Source organism: Apaloderma vittatum, unplaced genomic scaffold (genome assembly GCF_000703405.1).
Source record: "Apaloderma vittatum isolate BGI_N311 unplaced genomic scaffold, ASM70340v1 scaffold11184, whole genome shotgun sequence".
In the NCBI taxonomy this organism is placed as follows: domain Eukaryota; kingdom Metazoa; phylum Chordata; class Aves; order Trogoniformes; family Trogonidae; genus Apaloderma; species Apaloderma vittatum.
The window spans coordinates 56,701-78,788 of NW_009714390.1; the positions used below are offsets into that span (position 1 = coordinate 56,701).

At 43.5% G+C, this 22,088-nt stretch overlaps 1 protein-coding gene across 1 annotated transcript in view; it reads left to right on the top strand.

The window, feature by feature from the left end:
• Positions 1–20,587, top strand: part of SHANK2 (SH3 and multiple ankyrin repeat domains 2) — a gene marked incomplete at its 5' end in the record, with an annotated part of 37,068 nt that extends 16,481 nt beyond the window's left edge. Inside the window, 4 exons of the mRNA XM_009868758.1 lie at positions 5,822–5,952; positions 7,258–7,390; positions 8,486–10,898; positions 19,826–20,587. Coding sequence (XP_009867060.1) covers positions 5,822–5,952; positions 7,258–7,390; positions 8,486–10,898; positions 19,826–20,399 — 3,251 coding nt within the window. The remainder of the gene's footprint in view (positions 1–5,821; positions 5,953–7,257; positions 7,391–8,485; positions 10,899–19,825) is intronic.
• Positions 20,588–22,088: the final 1,501 nt, after the last annotated feature.

Consider the following 22,088-nt stretch of genomic DNA (forward strand, 5'->3'; position numbering starts at 1 on the left):
CTCGCCGTCCACGCCGGCCGAAGAACAGGAATCCTCGGTGCCTGCGTCTGACGAAGACTCGCCGGCCAGGACCACAGAGAGCTGGCAGTGGCCGTTGTCCTCGTCTGAAACGCACAGCAACGTTGGGGAGGATTTTGAGGGATTTCAAACGCCGGCGCGGACTCCGGAGTGTGCCATGGACATACAGTCTCCCGGGGATCAGTCACTCAGTAGGACTCCTCAGTTTGAAAGTGACTCTCCTGAGGAGGAGGGCAATGATGAGATGAATGAAGAGCGCTGCGGTGTTGAGCCTGTCCCTAGGGATCGGGGTTGGAGAGGGCAGCCCCAGCTAACAGAGGGAGAGAAGCTGTTGATGGAAACCAACAGTAGGATTGTGCAGCTGCTGGAAAATATCAAGAGGGAGCATGCACAGTCCATGGGCCTCATGTCGCAGTCCATGGGCCGCATGGAGCTGCAGCTGGGCATTGTGGCTAACCGCACAAAAGACATCAATAAGCAGCGGGGCATTGTGGCTACCTCCACAAGAGCCATCCATAACTACCTGTCAGAGATTTTAGCTTTCCTCAAGCAGCCGAGGACGCAGGTCCTTGAAACGCGCATCTCCCAAAGAGCCACCCCCCATGTCGAGTTAACTTGTGCCTCGACATGGACCGGTGAGGACGCAGTGGCATCCTCCACTGTGTGCTTACCAGGGGCCGAAGGGACGAGCGACTCTCGAGAACCACCGCAGGCCACGCTGCCTTGTCGCAGTGGCCGGCTGCAGAGAGCCATAACCGAGAGGGCCTCGCTGCCCATGCCTACACGCCAGGCAAAAGGGGGAGGGAAGAAAAAATAACCGCACCATAGGATTTTTAGGGTTTTTTTTAATGTGCCTGTCCTTTTAATTCTTAGCCATAAGGCCATCAGTGGCAGAATTCAACCATTTCCTACATTGGCTAACATTGTATTCTGGCTGACTAGGTTAGTCTAACATTTTGTAGTTTATATTTGCACTGTTAACGATGTGTGCTGCTGGTATTTGAAGAACATTTGCCTCTGTTCTTTCACTTTAACTTCATACGAGCATTTTTTTACTCTGTGCCAGGCATTCATTGCTTTTCTTACAAATACAAGTCATTTCTTGAGGCAGCTGTTTTTTGAGTTTTCTTTCTCCATTATCCCACCCCCTCTGAGCAAGCATTCTGGACTCGGTGGTAAGTATACAGGTCTTGGCAATACTCGCCTCCAAAACTGTGTTCGATCAGTCTTTGCCTGGTGTTTCTGGCATGCCAGCCTGAGGTGTTGGGGTTAGCCTGTACCAGATCATGACCATTCTTATCCTCTGTGGGTCTGACAAGCTCTCTTTCTAAGACCCTCGGTGGAGCTAATCCACATGTCTTGGCTATGTCGTACAATAAGTAATGTTGCCAGGATCATACCTCATATTTATCTTTGGGGGGCCTGTCTAGTGATGTGCCACCAGATCTATCTAGGCACCTGACTCTCATTTTCAAAGTTCCTTTTATGATGGATCTGGTGGCTTGATGGGCAGCATTATAATTTTTCCTCTGAGAGAGTCTGGGGATTTGAAACAGGAGCCACTAAGCAATGAGTTCTACGGGGATAAGAGCCATCTCCTGCAACAAATCTACTAGGAGGAGACTGTCCCCTGTAATTTTCACAGATATTAATTATTTAAGAAAAAGAAAAAAAAAAAAAGAAAAAAATAGCCACTTGCCTAGCAGCCAGACCTCTTGAGAACGTAAAAGTCACGACATGCTGTTGGGTGCTGTGCTACTATGTCTGTGATTAAGAGCTTTTGTGCAGAGACGACCTACACGTTGATAAAATGCAACTACTTTCTGTGCCTTTAGGCCATCTAATTTCCTGAGGGCTGGCACCCTGAGCAGAGCAGGGGTGCGATTGGTAACCCACAGGGCAGATGGAAACGCACTTTGCAATAAATTATTTTATATCTGTTGGTGCTGCCTCTCTCGGGGGAATTTAATATAGTGGCACTCAAATTGCTATATGCATGCAGAGGCATCAGACTGGCTTATACATGTGGTATCCCTGACAGTTCTCCGAAAGGATGCTGTTACCAGGAGTCCCTCGAGCGGTGATAACTAATTCTCACAGGTGTAGCATGGCTCCTGTGTTTGACTCTCGACATGCCGTTGTAGCTTCTCGTAAAGGTTCAGAAGAGTTTATATGACAAAGCAGTGATGAACTCCTCCTCTGGCAAATCCTAGAGAATAAGCGTAGCCCTGAAAATCCTCTTCTGTGCTTACGACTCAGCTCTCTGTCCAGTGAGCCGTAGGATCTTCTTCCCTTGTCTTGCTGCAAAACTGAGGGAGAGAAAAGCAGATAAGATTTTGTTATTCTGCCAGTCAGCCGCAAATTGCTCCCTTATAAGTGTGCGTGTGTGCGTGCTCGTGGCTCTACTTGCCTAAACGGCCGATTTAATGATGAAATGCAGCTGGCATGGCCAGCCAACCTCCAACGTAGGCTTTTTCCACCACGAAATATTTCTTCCCTTCAACCTACGTCCAGCTGCATTCCTTTTAAGAATACCACTGGAGGCATGCTTCTTTGGCTACACCGGCAACACACTTCACACCAGGTGTGAATTTTTGCACCCCTCCTGTGGCTTTTTTATACTCTTTTGGTAAAACCGTTTGTAAAGGTATCCTCAGAGAGTTTCGAGCACAAGCTTGTAAGATTCCCCTCTGGTTGGTACACGAAATGCATGCGGCAGAGTACTTAAGCTGGCCAGGAGGTTGAGAGAGAAGCCAATTAGTAAGCCTGACAGATTATTCCAGTATGTGCGGCCTTTTGAACACTGTGTTTCTGGTGCGTACAGGGTTTGCACACTGGTGCTGGGGACATGAGCAGCCTAGCTAAAGGCAGAGGCAAGGGCAAGTTTGTCCCAATACGCTTATGTCTTATTTCTTTGGGATGAGTTTGAACGAAGCCAAATACAATTCAGCCAGTTAATTTTTCTTGGCCTAATTAGCACGTTTGATAATACAGTGGGAATGTTTTTATTTTACGTCGTGCTTTCACTTCAAGAAACGCGGTGCAGTTGTGGCCAGATGCTGAGATTTTGACATATTCTGCAGGACCCGCCATGTAGCTGCTGCCATTTAGAATAAACATCATTCCACACACTGGCTGCTTCTATAGCTTCAATTTTTATTTTTTTTAGGTTTTTTTGTTGTAGCTTTAAAATGACAACCTCCACTCTACCTTTGCTTTCTGATCAAAGGCTGTAGAGCAAAAGAAGAAGCTGCACAGACGTAGCAGTGCTGCGGTTGGAAATAACTACGCGAGGAACCCCTAAAGAGTTCCTTGGAAAGCAGCTCAAGCTTTAACCTGCTCACCTCTCCTGTTTCTACGTGCTTTAGCTAGACTTGGCAAGGCGCAAAGCACCGCTTGAATGGGAGCAGCTATAGGGTGAGAAGGACTGAGAACCTGTCTACAGTCAAGAAACCTGCAATAAACTTACACGAAACAGAGGGGGTTTTCCAGCTGGGAGCAGTGGATGGTATTAAGAATTGGTACCAACTGATATTTTGGTCAGATCCAAAATTAGGATCTGACTTCTAGTACTGTCTAGCAAAATCAGTGCAGTTGGAGGGTGTGTATGTTCCATCCCCAGACAAATATTTCCATGCTTTTCAAGTGTCTGTCAAAAAAAACTCTCCCTGTAGCTCTTTGTTGTCTGAATGGGTATATGGTTACATGTGTCTGTTAAAAATAAAGGGGATCAGTTCTTATGTGGTATATTTATATTTCTTATTTGCAGATTTTGAATACCTAGCTCTTCAGTTTTCAAAACTTCCTTCTTTCTGTGTCCCAAAGACCAGTCGTTTGGCTTTCTGGGATGATAAAAAAGGTTGGGAGAGACTTAACAGGAAATCTCTGCCCAGTTGAAGCTCTTGGTGGTAGATCCCCTGAGTACAATTCTACAGCCTAGCCATGTTTTTGCTGTATAGGTCAAATGTTCATGGTTACGCCATTGCTTTCTGATGCCTTTTGCTGAGCAGAAGGGCAGATATTTTTCTTGCAGAAGTTCACAGTTTGTGTTACGAAGTCTTACGAAATGTGACTTGAAGTTTGTTTTATTTTTGAATACGCGTGATGATTTTAAGAATCGTTTTTTTTTGCTCTTCCCCTTCCACTGGATAATTTAAAACCCACAAAAATAAAGCAGACCAATGAAAAGAATTGAATGCTAGCTTCAGCTGAAAAGGAACAGCAACACTACTCTCATGAGACAGTTTTCAGCAGCGTTCAGCTTACTGGTTCTGCTCAACCTTCCCTTTCGTGCCTGCTCCCTGACCCTCTGTGACACTGAAATACCCACTTCTGGGACGACCTTCTTCCTAACCAGAAGGCTAAAAGTTCCTCCTCTCTTCTTCTTTCGTTTAAAATATCATCCTTGCATCAGCCAGATCTGCTGTTTAGAGGGTTCAAAAGCTCTTTTCCTCCTGCCTTATTCCCATCCATATCCAGGGCCCCGAGGGTGCTGCTCTCCAGTGTAGAGGTAAAACTTAAATCCCTAAGTTGGGCACTTGGCATAGCAACACCGCCTCTAGACCACCAAAAACCCTGGAGGGTTTTGAGTCTTTAGTGTCCTAATGAAGTGACACTCCTTGTTTGCCGAAGCAAATAATCAGTCATTTGGGAAATGGATCTAATTGGTGAAAAGTAACTTGCTCTGACTAACTGGAAGCCTAGGAGGCAGGTGAAGGTATTTCACTCGCTTAAATACCACAGACTCTGTAACTAATCCTTACTTTGGTGACGCTTCAAAGGGAAAGGCGCTAAATTGACATGATGCAGGAAGGTAAATGCAATGGAGGGCGTAGTAAGGAAACCTGTTGGTATGATTCAAGTTTCGATTCTAGCACAGATTCAAAAATGGAACTGTTCTGCTGGCTTCGGCTAGCCTTTTAATTTCTCCGTGCCTTAATTTCACAGTAGTAGAAGTGACAATAAAGGAGCTGTCAGGCTATACTTAGCTGATTATACGGTACTTTGAGGTCTTCAGTCTAAGGGAGTAATGTCATGTATTAAATGCTGATGAATCTTGTTTGTGACCAAAGTTGAAGATGAGACTAAAATGAACACGCTAAGCTTCAGAAGATCTTCGTTAAAGGTTTCCCAATATTTTATCATCACTTCATATGGTAGATCAGAGTCCCAAATGTTCCAAATGTTGAACTTCTCATTCAGATTTGGTCTGTTTCTGGCCACAACTAAATACATTCCCAGACTGTCCAGCTATGAAAATATAAAATACATATAAAAGTTTCATTTAAACAAATGATGCAGTTACTAATGCTAATAATCAAAGGGTGTGAATAAATTAGGATGTGATTACTTGAGGAGAATAGGCATAAAAGAGCACTTCTGGAGTACTTGTTATTGTCCAAAATATCACTGAAATTCTGATGACTAAGTACAGTCTGCTTATCTCTATTTTAAACAGTGCTGTACAGATTCATTATTTCTAAAGGTCTTCTTTCCATTTCTATATAGATATTCTCCCTTCACATTTTGAAGGTTTGAAGAAGAGGATTGTTTTTCGAGTCACACTAAGTAAACATTAAATGCATGCAGGCTTAAAACTAAAGCATGCATGTTATGTAGCAGCAATAAAAAGTGCTCGGCTTGCACGACTTATGATGCTCAAGCGTTGCCTTGTTAAAATGCCAAAAGAACTTTTTCTTTGCATTTTTTTGAAAAGTAAATCTCTTCCTTTGACCTTGCAATACTTAAATTTTTCTTTTCTGGACACATGATAATTATTTTACTGAATACTTTTATGTTACAGATAAGGTGGATGAAATAGTACCAGTTTCCAAGCCATCAAGAATTGCAGACAATGCTACTGTGGACTCAAGAGTGGCAACTATTAAACAGCGGCCTTCTAGTAGATGTTTTCCCTCAGCTACAGATATGAATGTAAGTGGTAGCTATGAAGTACTGCTTTCACTTCTGAGACTGGTTGGAGGGGCTCTTCTGGCATTGTCCAGGTCATAGAACAGAAACAAATTTACAGATGTTGCTTTATATACTCTTACTTTTGTTATCTTGTAACTTTAAGGCACGGTCTACTCTGCATTTCTAATAATAGTTTTTCAACATAAGAGTCTACATATCTGCATAAAATTTTACTTATGACCTTATTTTTGTTCTGAGACTGTCACATCCACAACATCACTATGCCAGTGTTATTCAGACAGATGTGACCTTGTTCTGCCCATAGTCTGAGCTGGTGAGATGCCAGTAGTGTCTGAGCTTGACGGTGTCAGTACAACACTAAACCTAAGCTAAGAAACCCTACCGAAACACTGCTCTGGTGTTTCAGCACCAGAGTTAGTCCACCACACAACCAGGCTTCTCGCACCGCAGGTTTTTATTGTTCCTAATGGCATATGTAATATCTTGATTAAATAATATGCGATGATCTGTTAGAGAAGGATTGGCATTAATGTTATAGAACATATAAAAAATTTAAACCCCAGAATTCTGAAATCAAGTTACTGAGTTGCAGAATTTGCTTTTACAGAACTTTGCAGGTGAAAAAAAAGAATTGTTTTTTATTGCATCTTTAGATGCATTTTTTCCATTACTCACCCCTCCCAAAGAGCATCTGTCCCGATGCAACACTTTGCTCTTCTCAGCAGCTTGGGAGGGCAGGAAATTAAGGCTGTTCTAACAGGCAGAAAACAAAGTTTTGCGATGACCCACAAGAAGGAGGGACAGCTGAGTGCACTGGGATTCAAGTGGCGTTCCTGGGGTCCTGGCTGAGATGCCAGTTGCCCTTGTAACCTTGCACAAGACACCTTGAGTGTCCGAGAATGGGTCTATTCTTCAGAAGAGAAGCGAGCACGCAGCTGGGGCTGAGTGAGCATTAATACCTGGCCAGTGCTTGGCTAGATTTTCGGAAGGGAATGAAACAAAACGCAATTGCTCGTGCTTCTTTTTGCTTGCAGCACGCAAAATGTGGTGGAAAGTTAATGTATTGCCTTGTAAATAATGTCAAGTAACTCTACGTACAGCTGTTGTCATTTTATGAACATATAAATAAAGCCCAGCCCTCCCTTTCCCTTCACCTCCTCCCCAAAATAATACCAATGCTGTTATTTTCCACAAGAATTCAAAATACGAAGGGTAGCAGGGGATTAACAGACAGAAGAGTTGTGTACGTGTGAAAGACATGCATGCTTTAATGCTTGTGGGATATTTTTGTTTTCTCTTTTGTAGTCCTTGTATGAGAGACAGGGTATTGCTGTGATGACGCCCACTGTACCAGGGAGTCCTCAAGGTCCTTTTCTGGGTATACCTCGGGGTACAATGAGAAGACAAAAATCTATAGGTAAAATGCTTCTCATGTATAGTTTTCTTGTGCATTAATCACATATTTTTAGTAACTTTGCTTCTTCCCTAAAGCATATTTCTCCAACATGTTTACCTCAGTGAATGACTGTTTAATTTTTAAATGAAGTTCATGAGAAAAGACATTTGTGTGTAAGCTGATGTAATTTCCACAGTCTGCTCTGATGGCATTAGGCAAGTATTATGGAATTATAATTTAATTCCTTTCTTTAGAATGTTCCCTCTAAAAAGGAAAGGCAGTGTGAATGAAAAAAGAAAAGCTCAGTACAAGCCCTTTGCCATGCACCACCTAGGGCCAAATGTTATTCTTTTTTCCTTTGTTACTGAGCAAAAGCATTGTAGTGCTGTGTGGTTTACAAAGGAGTCCCTACAGATCAAATGGAATAAAATTCACCTCTTTTTCATTCCAAATGATGAAAATAGATGCTTTGAGAAAAGAAAGAGCAGACCAAATTTGGTCTTACTTTGGTTTTGGTAGTAATCTTAGTGGTGATTCTTACCGATTTAGAAACACGTTATGCTGATGTAAAATTAGCATCTAAATTATCTCAATATTATCCAGTTTATTTATGTTAAAAGCCATATTTGTAATAAGATAACGTCATCTTTTGAAATGAAACTTTATGATTTTTGCCCCAATAGAATCTTCACAGTCCCTTTGCTAAGTTTCAAATGCATCTTAAAAAAAATCATTATGTTTCTAAGTTGCATTATTATATTGCATTTATAGAGTGCTAGAGCAAGGCATAACTCCTCTTCTGCACAGAATATCTTCCCTGTTCAATAATTTTCAAAGAAAATGTGCTTCTCTACAGCTACCTTGACGATACATAAAACCGAATCATTTGCCTACACATCCGTGATCAGTTTAATTAAAATTCCATAGCATCCTTTCTAATTCTGGTATCTGGGTCTCTGGAAGTTCCACGAGAAAGAATGCTTACGGGAAGAAACGAACAAATAATAATTTCATAATTTTGTATATGCCTCGTGTCATGTGAAATGCACCCCGGCATTTCAGGTTGGATACAGGAATAACACAATATGAGGGATCCCAGCGGGAGAGAGTGTTTTAAACATGCTTTCTGTTTTTTAGGAATAACAGAGGAAGAACGGCAGTTTTTGGCTCCTCCTATGCTGAAGTTTACCAGAAGTCTTTCAATGCCGGACACCTCTGAAGATATCCCACCACCACCACAGTCCTTACCTCCTTCACCGCCACCACCTTCTCCCTCTCTGTACAACTCGCCCAAATCCCCGACATCAAGGAGCTACGGAACTATTAAACCTCCGTTTAATCAGAATTCAGGTTCAAAAATTTCTTTGGTTAGGCCCGAGAGCGTGGGAACAATGATAAGGGACAAAGGGATCTATTACAGACGAGAACTGGACCGATACTCCCTGGACTCTGAAGACCTGTACAGTCGGAGCGCCGCATCTCAGGCAAATTTCAGGAACAAGAGGGGCCAGATGCCAGAAAACCCATATTCTGAGGTTGGGAAGATTGCCAGCAAAGCGGTTTACGTGCCGGCCAAACCAGCGAGGCGGAAGGGGATGCTGGTGAAACAATCCAACGTCGAAGACAGTCCGGAAAAGACCTGCTCTATCCCAATCCCAACGATTATCGTAAAAGAGCCATCCACCAGCAGCAGTGGGAAAAGCAGCCAAGGGAGCAGCATGGAGATCGATCCTCAGTCTTCAGAGCAACCCGGGCAGCTCCGACCCGACGACAGCTTAGGTGTCAGCAGCCCATTTGCAGCAGCCATTGCCGGAGCAGTGAGGGACAGGGAAAAGAGGCTGGAAGCGAGGCGGAATTCTCCAGCCTTCCTTTCCACAGACCTAGGAGATGAGGATGTTGGACTAACGCCACCAACGCCGCGTATGAGGCAATCTAAATTTAATGATGAAGCAATGTTTAGTAGTGAGGATGGTTTTAGACAGCTTATCTCTCCGTCTCCGATTCCTGCGCCTAGAGAGCCTGAAAACCTTTTTAATAGCAGCGAACCCAGCAATCAGAGTGATTCAAGGACATTAAACGCTTCATCCAAAACGAAAGGTACTGAAAACAGTACGGTGGCAGCTAAGTCCACGAATGCATCCAGCTCGGATAATTATGTGCACCCGGTCACGGGGAAGCTGTTAGATCCAAACTCACCACTAGCCCTCGCGCTCTCTGCCAGGGACCGAGCCATGAAAGAGCAAACACAGCAGATTCCCGGCAAAGGAGACTCTGTCAAAGCTGACCTTAATAAACCGCTTTACATCGATACAAAGCTGAGACCCAATATGGAAACGACTTTTCCCGTTACTGCTGCTGTCACCAGGCAAAACACTCGTGGCCCGTTGAGACGGCAGGAGACTGAGAACAAGTATGAAACGGATGCAGGGAAGGAAAAGAAAGCCGAGGAGAAGAAAAACATGCTGATAAACATCGTGGATACTTCGCAGCAGAAGTCAGCGGGCTTGTTAATGGTTCACACTGTGGACACGGCAAAGTCGGAGGATACGCCTGAAGATGAAGAGGAGAAGACAGCTGAAGTGGAACCCGACCCTGAAAGCTCCCCGCCAGAGAGGCCAGAGGGGAGCGAGGAAGCAGAGAGTGAGCTGAACGTGTCTGCTGCGCCCGAGCCACCGGCATCTCCCTGCAAAACCATCGTAGCAGCCAGCTCCATCGATGACCCCGTCATCTTGCCGTTCCGCATCCCACCGCCACCCTTAGCATCAGTTGATATCGATGAAGAGTTTCTTTTTACTGAGCCACTACCACCCCCCTTAGAGTTTGCCAACAGCTTTGATATCCCCGACGACCGCGCAGCCCCTGGTTCAGCTCTAACGGATTTGATTAAGCAACGGAAAAATGGCACGCCTTCACCCGCGCCATTCGCCCCCAGCCAGTCAACAAATTCCTTAGAGAGCAAAAAGCAAGTGGGCCTTTCAAACTGTTTGCCTGCCTCCTTTCTGCCACCCCCCGACAGCTTTGATAACGTCACTGACTCTGGGATTGAGGAGGTGGACAGTCGAAGTAGTAGTGACCATCACTTAGAGACAACCAGCACTATCTCAACAGTGTCCAGCATCTCGACCTTATCCTCGGAAGGGGGTGAGAACGTGGATACTTGTACAGTCTATGCAGATGGGCAAACATTTCTGGTGGACAAACCCCCAGTACCTCCTAAGCCAAAAATGAAGCCCATAATCAACAAAAGCAATGCACTTTACAAGGATGCGCTCATTGAAGAAACTGTAGACAGCTTTGTCATCCCTCCTCCCGCGCCGCCCCCGCCTCCGCTCAGTGCGCCGCCCAACATGGCCAAAGTCGTTCCCCAAAGGACATCCAAGCTATGGGGCGACGTGGCGGAGGTGAAAAGCCCAATTCTCTCAGGCCCAAAGGCTAACGTTATTAGTGAATTGAACTCAATACTCCAGCAAATGAACAGAGAGAAATCCTCAAAGCCAGGGGACGGATTGGAGTCACCGACCGGAACAAAAACTGCAAGTCTCAGTACAAGGTAAATGGGATTAACCAAATAGTTTTCTAATAAAGGCTTGATTTTTTCCCAGCCCTTCACTAACGTCCCCAGTAAATCACGTAGATTACGGAAGAATGTACTCCTCGCTGTGCATGTCTGTGACAAACAGTTTTGTACGAAGGGGAAGGTTTTTCTACATTGTTGACAGCATTCATGTAGTCTGCACCATAGGACAGGAGCTTTCTCAGTCTTCAATTTCAGAAGAGTTTCCACAAGCGTTGCTTTGATGCAATTTACTTAGATTTATTTTTATGTGGTACTTTTCCCTTTTAAAAAAAAATGTTTTCAAATGTAGTGATAATTCAGTTTTTCTGCAGTCCTATAACTTACTTTGGCTTCAAACCAGTAAAAAAAAGTGAATTTTGCCTAGGCTTGCTTCACATCCACTGCATGATGTCATTTGATTCATGCTGATACCTCTCATAATCCACTTTATCGTGAAGCATAAACCTATCTTAGAGAATCAGACACTGAAATCACTTTGCACTACTCATGTTATCACTAAACTTTAATTTAGCATCTCCATCACTAAGTACTAGGGGGTTTACATTCTGACTTTCTGTTGGACACGCTTGTTGGTGAATGGTCTGATGTTTACAGGTTCAAGGAGGTGGCTTATTTCTCCCACCAGCAGCACCCCCGGTAGTGCAGTGCAATATCTTTGCATTCAAGTGGTTTCTGAAAGGTGCTTAAGTGATAAGTGACCTATAGTAGTCAGACACCGTTGAGTAAAGGGACAAGTAATTGTGTAGTCACATCTGTGTGGAATATGGCTATAATGTCATGAAATCCACTGTTATGAAAAAAAAAGAAAAAAGAAAAAAGGTAATTTTGTTTGTTTTATTGAAGGCCTAAGGTCTTTCCTTTTGTGGTGTGGAGAAGTTTGGTCTTACAGCAATTAAATGTACCTCTTGCACATTCTTTGGCCTGGAATGCTCAACTGAGCTGCATTTTTTGCAGAAGTGCATTTCTGACTTTGGTTTTAAGAAAAGATACCATCTTGGTAGATTTTATCAGGATTATTCTGCAGGGTAATGAATAACTCAGCCTTTGCTAGACCTTGATCGTCTTTCTTGTTAAGCCCTATGAACATGTTGCCTCTATCTTCATGTATAGAATATTAATTATCGTATTTTGTATCTAAACTGATAGTCATTTCCAGGTTGCAGGAGAGAGCTTTAACATCCCTATTTTATTAGAAAATAACTGAGGCTAGCAGTAATATATCATAAATATGTCAAAGTATTGTCATTGCTGAGAACAAAATGAAAAGTAGAAGCAAATAGAGATAGATCTGGTTTTGTGAAAAGACCTTTAAACAGGTATAAAGGCTAGAAAACAATTGAAGAACTGTTGTATCACTTCACTGGAGAAAAGCAAACTATCATGCAAGCACGAGTAGTCCCATACATGTTACATTTTTAAAAAGGACCTGACTTGGACAGCGTTAGAAAGTTATGTTGCTCTTCTGTCCTTTAGCTTTCTTAATTCTTATAACTCAGTTTTGGCGAATTCCATAGTCTTCGTTATGGAATGCAGAGACTCCATTTGGAAACTGAACCAGAGAAAGCATGATTTCAATGTGGCTGAAATCCTGCTTTCCCGAAACGTAAACGCAAACTGGCATCTTTGCAGACTAGAGAGAGAATCTCGGGATATAACAATACTGAAAGAGCTATGAAATAATAACCAAGAAAACTTGTCAGTGCTGGCACCTTCCCCACTTCCCTGAGCTCAGCCAGCCCCACATTCAGGGGCTGGAGGAGAGAGGATTGGGTTCTGAGCTCGATAAAGAGGTGTGGAAGAGGGGGCAAAAGGCTAGCAGCAAAATTTATTGCAGCAGAGAAAATGCTCTGATTTCTCTTTGTTGTGCTGTGTGTGTTTATGGCCTGGACTGTCTCCACTGAATTTCATTTCTGTTCTCAAAGGTGCCTGCATAAAAGCAACAGATGCATGGTAAATGCTTCCCAGACAAAGGCATATTTTTTTACTGCTTTTATTCCTGCTTTATCTTTTAAAAAGTTAAATAAATTACAGCCTTTCTAGCCCAATTGCATGACTGACACGATTTTTTAGAAAGCTGTCAAATATTATGACCAAGGAATACCATCTTGCCAAAATTCTGAGTATTAAAACTAATATTTAAATTTTAAAGCTAAAATTCTTAGAGTTTCTTGATTTATTTCTTTTCCCTAATGCTGTAAAGTCTAGGACAACCAATTGCAGAGTTTGTGGCCCTTTTCTGTTGGGTAGCATTAGAGCAAGGAATTTTAGCTCATGGAAAGCAGGGATTCTGCTAAATTAAAGACCAACTCTTTAGCTCCACTAAAAGAAAAGTGATAAAAAATGAGTATGCCTGTTCGTATCCCTCAGCCAAAGAGAAATAATTGGGAAGGGTTATAAATAGGAACGTTGTTCATAGGCTCACTTGCGTTATTTTCACAGCACCAGCAGCCTGATGAAATTCAAAATATGTGTTTGCTCATTGGGACATACATGAAGTTACAGCCCAGATTGCAGTCCTGAATATCACCAGGAGTTACTTTTGCACAGCCAGTAGATGCACAATTGGAGTTTGGTCACGGCAATTGCTCCGTTAGGGTGGCATAAAGGTGAATTAAGCTGTAGCTAGTTGGGTAATGGCTGGCTACAGAAACCCATAAAAGTATCTTCTTTCCATGTATTTGATAAATGGGGATTAGGAAGAGATTGCTCTACAGTACTGAGCAGCATTTCTCTCTCAGTTATTACATTCAAAATGACTCTAGTCTTGCCTTCTTTTTTTCCTCTGCACATTGGTTAAGCAATAATTTTACATGGTATATTTATAGTTTTCCGTGGTTCTTATGGAGACACTGAGTTTCAAGATTTTTTAAATAGAGCATGGAAACATTTGGCTGGAAACCATCTGCTTGTCAGCAGCAGCAGTGACCAGCCGTGGGATAGGAAAAAGGAGGCTGGGAGGGGAGGGGGAAAAGAGGAAGAAGCGGAAGGATGTGCTTGCTTAAGTTGTACTAATAAAAACATAATTAAAGGGTTTTTTCAGAAGGTTCTGGAACAGAGCGCCAGATCTCACGCCCAATTTTGGCCATTTTTTACTTTAAGAAATTTTGAGGACAGGTCTTGGTGATGGAGATTTTTATCTGGTCTGTCCAGGTAGTCAGGCCACAACATCCAACCACTGCTTCCTCCGTTTTTGCCCAGCCTCCCTTAGAGAAGCTCTTGAGGGGGGTTGGATACAGGGCCCCATTTGCCCCAAATACCCAGAACTAAATCCCCAGTGATGAGCTCTGGTCGCAATTCCCATTTCCCAATTTGGATACGCACAGGTACAGGGATGGGAAGGCCTTGGCAGGTGACGCTCTGCTGCCTGTAATGATAGTATCAACCACGATGCCATAAATACCGTGCTATAAATTCTCTTGAGAGGCTGCTGACCTTTTTTATGGAGCTGACAAAAGAAACGGGGAGAAGACTTATGCAGGGGTTTGGGTTAAGGGCGGAGGGTTCGCTCTGTCTGTGAACCCAGCAGTCGCTTAGCAACGTAATGATGAAGCCCAAGCCCAGATTGACTGACTAATGGCAGCACGATTAATGCAGAATAGACCCAGTGGCTGAGAAGGAGAAGAAAACAGAGCCCCCAGTGAGAGCAGCATCCCTTTACCACCACTGCAGGTACTGAGAAGGAGTAGTGCTCTCTACCATCGCCGTACCAAAACGATCGATAGCTTTGCCACAGGGAGAAGCAATTTCTGTTTCAAACGGTGCTTGTATTTCCCTGGCTGCGTTTGCACAACGTCCTCGTAACCTCTGGGGCAGGTTGGGCTTTGCTCCTGGTAGTGGGAAATGCTCGTTGTAAGTGTGGGAGTTATGGAAGATGCTCAGCCGTGCAGGATGGAATCCTCTGCGAAAAATAAGCTGTAATGTGTTGGCATAACACCTTTTGCCTATGGCCAGAGTTTTTGTCCATCTCTGAACTACTTTTTTTTATGACTATCTGGAAGAGAACCTGTTTTTTTCATAAGCAGGTAAGGCAGAACTGACGTAGTAGCGTGTCCTGCACAGATGTTGATCCTGCATTTAGTTTGTTGAAAAATCTGGATTTTGCAGATGATGGAATAAATACCTTGTGGGGTAATTCTCAAGCTATGATTTTTCAGTTTGCTGCTGTCCTGTTCGATTCATTTCATTTCGTTAACCATTTGTCATCCAGTTTCACAGGATTGCTTGCTTTGTCAGTAATTTTTGCAGTGTTTCAGTCATTACATTTTGTCATTTTTATTTGCTGTCATGACTGCTGTTGTCAGAAGAGGGTCATGCTGAAGTGCCTTGAAGTAAGTGACAACCACAAAGCACAGAGTATTCTATGTTGTACATTCTGCTTCTTTTTAATGCTCACTCATTGTTACTGCATTCCAGTGATTTTGGTGTCGACTTTGTTACAAAGTGCAATGTGGATTAGATCATCCTAATCCAGAAATGGTAGCCGTTCCAAAAACAGGCATAGGATGTCGCCTCAAGCTGAAGCAAAAGCCACTTCCACCAGAGAAGCATTCAGCAAACGAACTCATACAACCAGCTTCCTCAATTTAAGCCTGAGCACCTAAATAAGGGGCACGGTGTTTTTTTTTCAAACACGCCCAAATTCTGCTGGATTTTTGGAGGGGGAGCAGTGGGGAGGGATCATTAGTGCAGTTGTTCTTTCCTACTGTGCAATTTTCCTTTGACAGCCCCGAAATAAAAATATTGGAAGAGGCAAAGTTTTGAGTTCACATATTCTCAAAACTCCGTTAATTTCTCACAGTACCTCTGCAGAGGGACTCGCTTCGCTCATCGGTTCTCTTGGTCGTTAAGATTTTCTTCTCTGGTGCGATGGAAGAGCTTTGTCAGAGACAGCAGGTCTTTTGGCAACTTGCAGGATGAATCAGCTCCCCTGAGAGCAAAATAATTTTGTTTTTTTTTCACATAGGAGGCCCCTGGCAGCTGTTGCAGTGTGCCATCTTTCACTGCTTTGCTCCTGATATTAACAGTAAATTCAAATCCTGCAAATCTAATTTAAAATTTAGAAGAATTTCTTGCCTACAAGCTGTGCTTTTATACTTGGAGGCCGCATCATTGTGACAAAGGAAATATATATTGTGATTTTAATATGGGGCAACATAATAGGCATTGCAATCAGCTGCAGTCTTGCAGCCACAAATGTTTATAAATTACTGCCATATGCTGATTCTAACAGGTCTGATTTTTATTTAAAATAATTATCAGACTTTTCACCTTTTTTCAAATGACGTTTGGGGTTAAGCAGGTTTAATATGAATTTAATGTGTTTAGTGTAACAGATGATGAAACAAGTCATAAGAAATTGCTTCTATTAAAAATCTGGGAAACCCACACCACCAGAAAAACATGCCTCCTCCCCAGCTGGCGTGCGCTTGCTCCTTATTGACCAGGATACCAACCAACCCTGAAATGCAAGACAGCTGATGGTTTCAAGGCTGTATCTGCATCACAGATTGTACTGGAGATCTCGTAAATTATAATTTAGGATGCATAGGAGATACACAAGTAGGTGTGCGGTTTGTGGGGTTTTTCTTCTCTTAGATTACAATTGCTGGAGCAGCAGCAGGGAACTGAGCACAAAGTCTTTCAGGCTGCTGAATAATTTTGGAGGCAGCAGTGACCTCCAGCTGCTGTGGATAAAACTCATCCTCAACTGCTGTTGCAGCCTTAGGGACCACGTACTCACGGACATGTCTGTGTTCCCTAGGGTGTAGCAGAACTAAGAGCTTCCTTGAAGAAGGTGTGCTGCTGTAGGATTAAGTCTGTTAATGTTAACAAAGTGCTCCAAGCTTCCTGACGAAAGGGTTAATATTTATAAGAGGTGGCTCAAAACTGAGCTGGTATTCCAACCTCATTAATCAGCTAAACCAAAATATTTTCTTGCCATTGTTCCAGAGATAGATTTTAACAGTCAGTAGTCCTGAACACTGGAAAAAAAAAAATAATAATACCCACAGATCTCTGAATATTGCTTGTAGCCCTGCGAGGCCGTTACTTTGATCCAGGCCGACAGAAAGCCAAGTCCGAGGTTGCCGGTATTGCTTTGCTCACGCAGAGTTACTGCCCCTGGGTCTGAGAAGGTTAGGTAACACTGGTCTAAGGAATATGTAAAATAAGAGCACACAGTTTATTTTTTGAGAGTTTGTTTTAGTGGCTTCATAGACTTTCTTTAAAGGAACAGAGAGGCTGATTTCCTGAATAAGGATGAACAGGGAGTCTATGAAAGGAACTCCACAAAGAAGCAGCAAAAGTGAGTTACAAAGCTGGTGTGCGCCGAGCGTGGAGTTGTCAGTCAAGGAGCAGAAATGATCTTTCAGCATCTAGCATAACAGAAGAGAGATTTTCATCATCCACTTGTTACTGCCACAATGGGCATGAACGCAAAAACGTAACTTCTGGTATTTGCAAGGTGGGAAAGTTAAGTAAAAAGGTAGTTGCAGGTAAAGAAATAGGGAGACATTTCCACACTTAAACAAAACTCATCCTGGTCTTCTCACAAACACTAGGACAGTGTTATCCCAACCTTTTTCAAAGCAGGTTTTTTTTTTGTTGATTTGGACCATGTCATGCCTTAGTAAAGTATGTGAGACGCCGAATGCTAAGTTAAAGTAGGTAGAAATAAGTTGGTCCCCTTGGTTGGTAGAATTTAATAGTTTCTTGCCATGGACTTTTTATTTGTAAGAATTCTTAGCTCCAGTCCTGGAAGACAAGGAGAGCCATTAAGCTCCAAAATATCACAGAAAACACTCAAAACCTTGCCAAGTGTTTCTTTTCTTTGTTAAATTACAAAGACACAAGGGCTAAAAAGTATTGTTCCTACTGTGTTCTAAGTGAAGGGCCAATCTGTCAACTCCCAGAAGGATCCCCCCGTTCCCTTTGAAATACATGGAACAATCTGCGGGAAACCAGTGGGACTGCGCGTGTGAACAACATGTACGTTTCTAATGACCAGTATCGGAGCTTTATTGGAATGAGGCTCGCTGTGCATCGAGCGTGCTCTGAATCTCGGTGTAGCTGTAGGTTTACCTGATGTCTGGGTTTGTTCATTACGTGCCAAAGCCCCAGGCGTGATGGGGGAAGTTCGGAGCACACCGAGCTCACAACAGCCAGCAGCAAACCAAGGAAACACTGAGGAAGGTCTCCAGTTCAATACTACCAGGACTACAGTAAGATTCATGGAAGAGAAAGGGATTAATACAATACCCCGTTATCATTGGTAACGGATGAGTATTTCACAGGGGGGGCAGGTTAGGGTAGATGACGAGGAAGGGCTGGTGCCACCATCTTCTTATTTAAAATTTCACCCCTCTTCTACTCAGTGAGTGACCAAAATCAAGTCACTCTCCTTATGTGGGTGTTCACAGCAACACAGCACTGGGGGGCAGACACGGTGAGACAAACTAACCCAGAATGCTACTGTGTGGATCGTTTTTGGTGCTTCATTTGGTGGCAATGAACACAAAATCATTAAGCAGGTGACTTTGGAAGAATCCACAGTATCTTCCATAACAGGACTTTAAATGCAGGGGCTCCAGAGCCACACTGTTTCTTTGGCTCCGTAAGATCTTTCCTGCACAGTGGTGAATCTGCATTAATGTTGATTAACAGACTTCTAGCTGATGCCATGCGCTCAACTCATCTTCGGTTCTGCCCAGGCACTGGGATACAGAGGGCTTTGGTCAGGGTCTGGGTCAGAAATCTAATTATGGCATCCTCCAATCGTGCTCTGGGGTCCCTAGCGTCACTTCAGGGATAAACAAATCCTTCCTTTGGTCTGGACATGCCTGGAATTAGTTTTCTGAACGTTTCCCTATTTGGCAGAGTTTTTTAAAAATGAGAAACCCAAGGGTTCAATGGAAGATCCTGAAGTGCACACGCTGACTGGCAGTTTGCTCATGAGGAGTAAGGGCTGTGGGGTTAAGCATTTTGTGATACAGAAAGACCTGAGCTTGGATCTTCTGCTTCTAAATGTATTCTATAGCCACTAGACAAAAGCAGACTCCTCTGCTCCTTCACCCACCCTGTCAGCCTCGGCACCAGAGCTGGCCTCCAGGCGACTTTCATGCCTGCTTAGTTTGTAATCTGAAATTTCCTTTAGGCAAGAGAGAGGTGCCAGTGACTTGATCACAACCACATCACCTCTGGGCACTCACAGGAACAAGGATTTTGTCTTCTTAGGTTTTCGTAGTGAAACCGCTCAAGTACAATTTCTGTGTAGAAGAAAACAGGCTCAGAAATCATTTTATGAACCTTAGAAGGGTGGGCCAGCTGAACAGAAAGGGACATAAGAGGAGCTTGTGGAGCATGTTTTGTGAACAAATGTGAATACAAACGTACCTTAAAATACAAACATACCTTAAAATTCACTGAGTAGGTGCCAAAGGATGCAAAATCTAGTGCTTCCAGTACTTGCCGTAACTTCTACTATTAGCTATGTTATGTAACAGTGTGTAAAACTGATAGGATAAAATGGAAATGAAGGATCCCACCCTCCGTACAACAAAGGGAAGTTCAGCTGGTGGCACAAATTGATCGTGTGTGCTTATTCCACTCGGTGTTTCTCGTTTCACCGAGAGTTGATTTGGTGTCACCTTAAAAAAGGAAGAATGTGCTCTGGAAGGTGTTTTCCTGGGTTGTTCATAAGCAAAGGTGTGGGGTTTTTAACTACGGCTTACCATTGATGGTTGTTTTATGGGAAAGATTTAATGATACCGTCTTAGTACTTTTAACCTGATATTTCCCGTTAAAAAATGCCAGTGTTCAAGCATTCCCAAATGGCATTTACAGAGTGTTGATACAGCTGGTGGCCGGTGTGTCTAACTTGCCATGTCTGTTTGCACTTGCAGGAGCACGGAAGTCATGAGTACTGTCTCAGGTACACGAAGTACAACAATCACTTTTACTGTCCGACCTGGAGCCAGCCAGCCGATCACACTGCAGAGCAGGTCCCCAGACTATGACAGTAGGACCTCAGGAGCAAGACATGCTCCAAGCCCTGTGGTTTCACCAACAGAGATTAATAAAGACATCATGCCTGCTCCTCTGACTGCTTCTGCTTCAGCTTCATCTCCTTCTCCGACTTTGTCCGATGTATTTAGCCTACCCAGCCAGCCCCCTTCTGGGGACTTATTTGGCTTGACCACAGGGCGCAGCAGGTCTCCTTCTCCCTCAATATTACAACAGCCAATCTCAAATAAGCCTTTTACAACTAAGCCTGTCCACCTGTGGACTAAACCAGATGTGGCAGATTGGTTGGAAAGTCTAAACTTAGGTGAACATAAAGAAACATTTATGGACAATGAAATAGATGGCACTCATTTACCAAATCTACAAAAGGAAGATCTGATAGACCTTGGAGTGACTAGAGTTGGGCACAGAATGAACATAGAAAGAGCTTTGAAGCAGCTGCTGGACAGATAAGAATAGCTATTTTGCCTCACAAACTTCTGTTGATAACTAGAGATGGGCTGGTACTGAAATACCCCAAATGCCTTGTCTGTCTGCGAGTGCCAGCAAAATTGGGGGTGGGAGGGGGAAAACAGTTTAACTCCTGGTACTCAGGTGATGCAGACTGTATGCTACATGCCCAAACGTAAATCGAAATATGTGACATGAGTGGGGCCATTTTATTTCCAAGTTGTGGGGAGACACGCGAGAGAGAGAGAGAAAATTGTTAACTTCAAAAATGCTGTCTCTTGATACTGCCCTTCAGCTGGAACCATAACGTACCACTTTCCTTTCGATTTCAAATCGCAAGCGTTTCATTTTTTTTACTTTGAAAAGCACTGTATTCTCTTCTTGACATTCAGTCTCTGAGCAGGCTTCCTTCCCCAGCCCTCAGTTTATTTTAAGAGGACAGGTTGCTTCGTTACCGTTCAAACCCATTTTTATTAGTGGCAGAGGCACAATATTAAGACGCATGAAGGAGTTCGTATTACTGGTTTTTGACCGGTTTAGCTCTCTGACTTGTTGGCAGTGAAGCTGGTTGTTCTGCTGGAATTAGCTCAAAGGTAACCTTGCTCTGTTTTACCTGGTATTTCTTTATTTCTGCAGTTATACTTAGCACTCTTCCAAGGTGGCAGAACAAGTTCAGTACATGCTCCATTGACTTGACCTATAAGACGATGCAGACGTTGCATAAAACCCGAGGAGGAATGCACACTTAGAGGTACAACAAAATGAAGCTAGTTTGAACCTGAGACCCCCAGTTTTCAACCAGCTAAAACTACTGCTCAGTTGCAATATGAACTCCACAAGCCAGTAGAAGTTCGGGGTTGTGTACAGACTCATTTTTAGACTTCACGGTCAGAGACACAGATAGGCTGAACTCCAGGAGGTGCTGCTTATTTCAGCGAGTGGTGAGTGCTTAGCTCTTTGGAACATCAGGCCAAGGAAGAAGAAAAAGAGTGATGAGTGTTCCCATGCAAGGCAGTGGGAAGGCTGCCAGGGTTTTTAAGCGAGAGAGGGATTTCAGCCTGTTGGCAGAAATGGTAATGCTTCAGCTTCTTGGAAAAAAAAAAAAGGGTGAAAAGGTAATGCCAAGCTGGAAAGAGGTTTGTAGTGCCTCCGAACACACGTGTTCCAAGGGCCAGGAGAGCTGGGTAGGGATCCAGTTCTTCGTTTTTATCGCTGTTAACAGGCGTTGGCTTCAGGACAAGGAGAGCAGACCGAGCACTCCGGTGGGGAGCTGGACGCTGCCCCTCGGCCGCCGGGCACCTCTCCCTGAGCAGGGGCTGGGCTGGAGGGGGTGACCGGGCGAGAGCTGCCCAGGAGACTGCTGTCAGCGGGGGAGAAGCACACAGCTTGGCTTAATCCTTCTTTTTGGTTTTTTTCTTTCTTGCTTTCTTTTGAAGGTTAACAAGTCTCTCTCTGCATGTCCGAACTCCCCTTGTAATTAACACCTCTTAATATCTGTGAGTTTTCTAGGTCTTTAAGAACATAATATTCGAGCTGTTCAAGGTGGGTAAATTGTGTGTGGATGGCTAGACTGCCTACCTACCATACTTTCAGGTTCTCTTACATTTTGCAAGGTACCTGAACTTTCTTTCCTTGATATGGTCCTTGACATGGTCCAGCCTATCTCTAATTTTTTATTGTGATTATTTTTTT